At 38.0% G+C, this 2,384-nt stretch overlaps 1 protein-coding gene across 1 annotated transcript; it reads left to right on the forward strand.

The window, feature by feature from the left end:
* Positions 1-219: 219 nt before the first annotated feature.
* Positions 220-951, forward strand: LOC149241614 (uncharacterized). Its single transcript, XM_089370596.1, has one exon. The coding sequence runs from the start codon at positions 220-222 to the stop codon at positions 949-951; it is 732 nt and encodes a 243-aa protein (XP_089226722.1).
* Positions 952-2,384: the final 1,433 nt, after the last annotated feature.

Genomic DNA, 2,384 nt, shown 5'->3' on the forward strand with positions numbered 1-2,384 from the left:
GGATGGGAAGTTCATCATAAATGATAGCAAAAAGCGAGGAAGGAAGTCCACCTTGGAAAGAACTATCAAAATAGGTGAAGTCCTAGTGGAATCAGGCAGATATGCCAAGCTAACCAGGTATTACAATACCAAACCCAAACCTTCCCAATGAAGTTGATATCATGGAACATTAGAGGGCTCAATGGCCCGAAGAAAGGTAGACTCATAAAAAATATGATAATGGAAGAAAAACCAGCAATTCTTTTTTTGCAAGAGACTAAATGTAATCAGGTAATGTTGGAAAAAGTAGCAGCAAAGGCCTGGCCGGGAGGGCTGGTCACAGCCGTGGATGCTCAGGGGGCCTCAGGAGGACTTGCAATACTCTGGGATGCAAGACTGATACAACTAGATAACATACATGCAAACAAAAATTTCATTCAAGCCACTTTTCATCTAATTGGCACGAATATTTCTGGGCACATAACAAATGTATACTTTCCACAAGAAATCCAGCAGAAGGCAGAAATTTTGGATGCATTAACGCAGCTCAATGAAGACCGGACTCATCCACTGTGGATCTCAGGCGGAGACTATAATATGATAGCGACGATGGAGGAAAAGAGAGGAGGACGATGCAGAATAAACAGAGATGGCACATTATTAAAAGACTTTATTCAAAATAATTGGATGATAGACCTTCCAACAGACAACGGCCTCTACACCTGGAACAATAAAAGAGCAGAACCGATGCAAGTAGCCTCGCGACTGGATCGCTTCCTGATTTCTGATAATGCAGTTCACTTAGGGGGAGAATTTACAGCCTCCATCCTACCTTATTCAGGCTCGGATCACTGGCCCATAGCCTTACACTGGAACAGACCTGGCAAAAGTATAAGGTGCCCATTCCGGTTTGAAGCTTTTTGGCTATCTCACCCGGATTTTCATGAATTCATCAGGAAAATGACACTTTGAACATCATCCAAACCCGATGTGAAAATAGGAATGAGAATTTTCAACTTTGGTATTTCCCTTTATTTCAAGATAAGGTAGCAAAATCAATTGTGACATTTGATTTTTGGTTTCTGATGCATGAAATATTGCCGAGCCAAATATTTACAAAAATTTTCTCTGCTCTTCCACACTATTAGCCTTAATGATTAAAAAGAAGAAAGTGCTTCACTTGACCCACATTGGCTCCAAAAAATATATTTTACAAATCCAATGATAGACAATATGTCCAGTTGTGAATGTCTCCATTCTAAATTCGATTTTGATGGTTCAAAAAAATATATTTCATGTTGTAAAAACCAAAAATCCAATGACAGACAATATGTCCACTTGTGAAAGTCTCCATTCTAAATACAATTTTCGTGGGTCAAAAAAAGATATTTCATGCTGTAAAAACCACAAATCCAATGATAGACAATATGCATACTTGTGAAAAGTCTCACCACACCACAAATCCAATGATAGACAATATGTCCACTTGTGAAAGTCTCCATTCAAAATATGATTTTCATGGGTCAAAAAAAGACATTTCACATTGTAAAAACCATGAATTCAATGACAGACAATATGCCCACTTGTGAAAGTCTCACCACAAATCCAATGACAGATAATATGTCCACTTGTGAAAGTCTCCATTCTAAATTCGATTTTGATGGTTCTTCAAAAGGTTGCCTTAGCAAATGCAAGTTTTGAGTTCATAATTAGGAATCATGTGGAAGATCCATCCTATGTTGCTATAGGGAATATAGGCTAACCTCATGGGGGCTTCACTCAATGAACCTCTAACACAACACGTGTGTTCATGGCATACTAAACAATACCCTTAATTTGACTACATATTGGAAAATACCTTTGAAAATCACATTATTTAACCCCCTACCAATACAAACTCAATATGCATTCCCAATTTAAAAAACCCCTACTTTCACTAGATATTGTAAGTATCCATTTTTTCATTAAAATTTTTTACACCCATTTATATTTTTTCATTAACTTTGATCTCCATTTTTTATACCTACCAATAAATAAACCCCTTACCCCCTATTATATGCTTAATATATCATGTCATTTTTTCCTCAATATATATCCCCCAATATGAATGCACATGGTATGGTATTGCTCCCCCAATGAAGCCCCCCTGGCTAACTAGCCAAGAATTATGTCGACACTGTGGCAGCCAAGAAGGAGTTAGAGCATCCATAAATTTGAATGTAGAAGTGTAGACTTGGAAGGGGACTCAAAACTCGACTGCAATCAATTAAGGAATCAACAACCTTCCATGAATCATTGGAGGTTTGATTCCATTGTCATAAATGAAAAGGGAGGCTTCCCTCATCCCCAATTTGGAACTCAAACACGCAAGGAGCAGGAAGGAAGGGTGCAACAAGATATCCAAA

This window comes from Pinus tabuliformis, chromosome 8 (genome assembly GCF_031772625.1).
Source record: "Pinus tabuliformis cultivar Carrire ecotype Pingquan chromosome 8, CPIR1, whole genome shotgun sequence".
Lineage (NCBI taxonomy): Eukaryota > Viridiplantae > Streptophyta > Pinopsida > Pinales > Pinaceae > Pinus > Pinus tabuliformis.

Bases quoted from the DNA above. Each gene is read 5' to 3' on its own strand.
- LOC149241614 (XM_089370596.1), top strand. From the start codon at position 220: ATGGAAGAAAAACCAGCAATTCTTTTTTTGCAAGAGACTAAATGTAAT.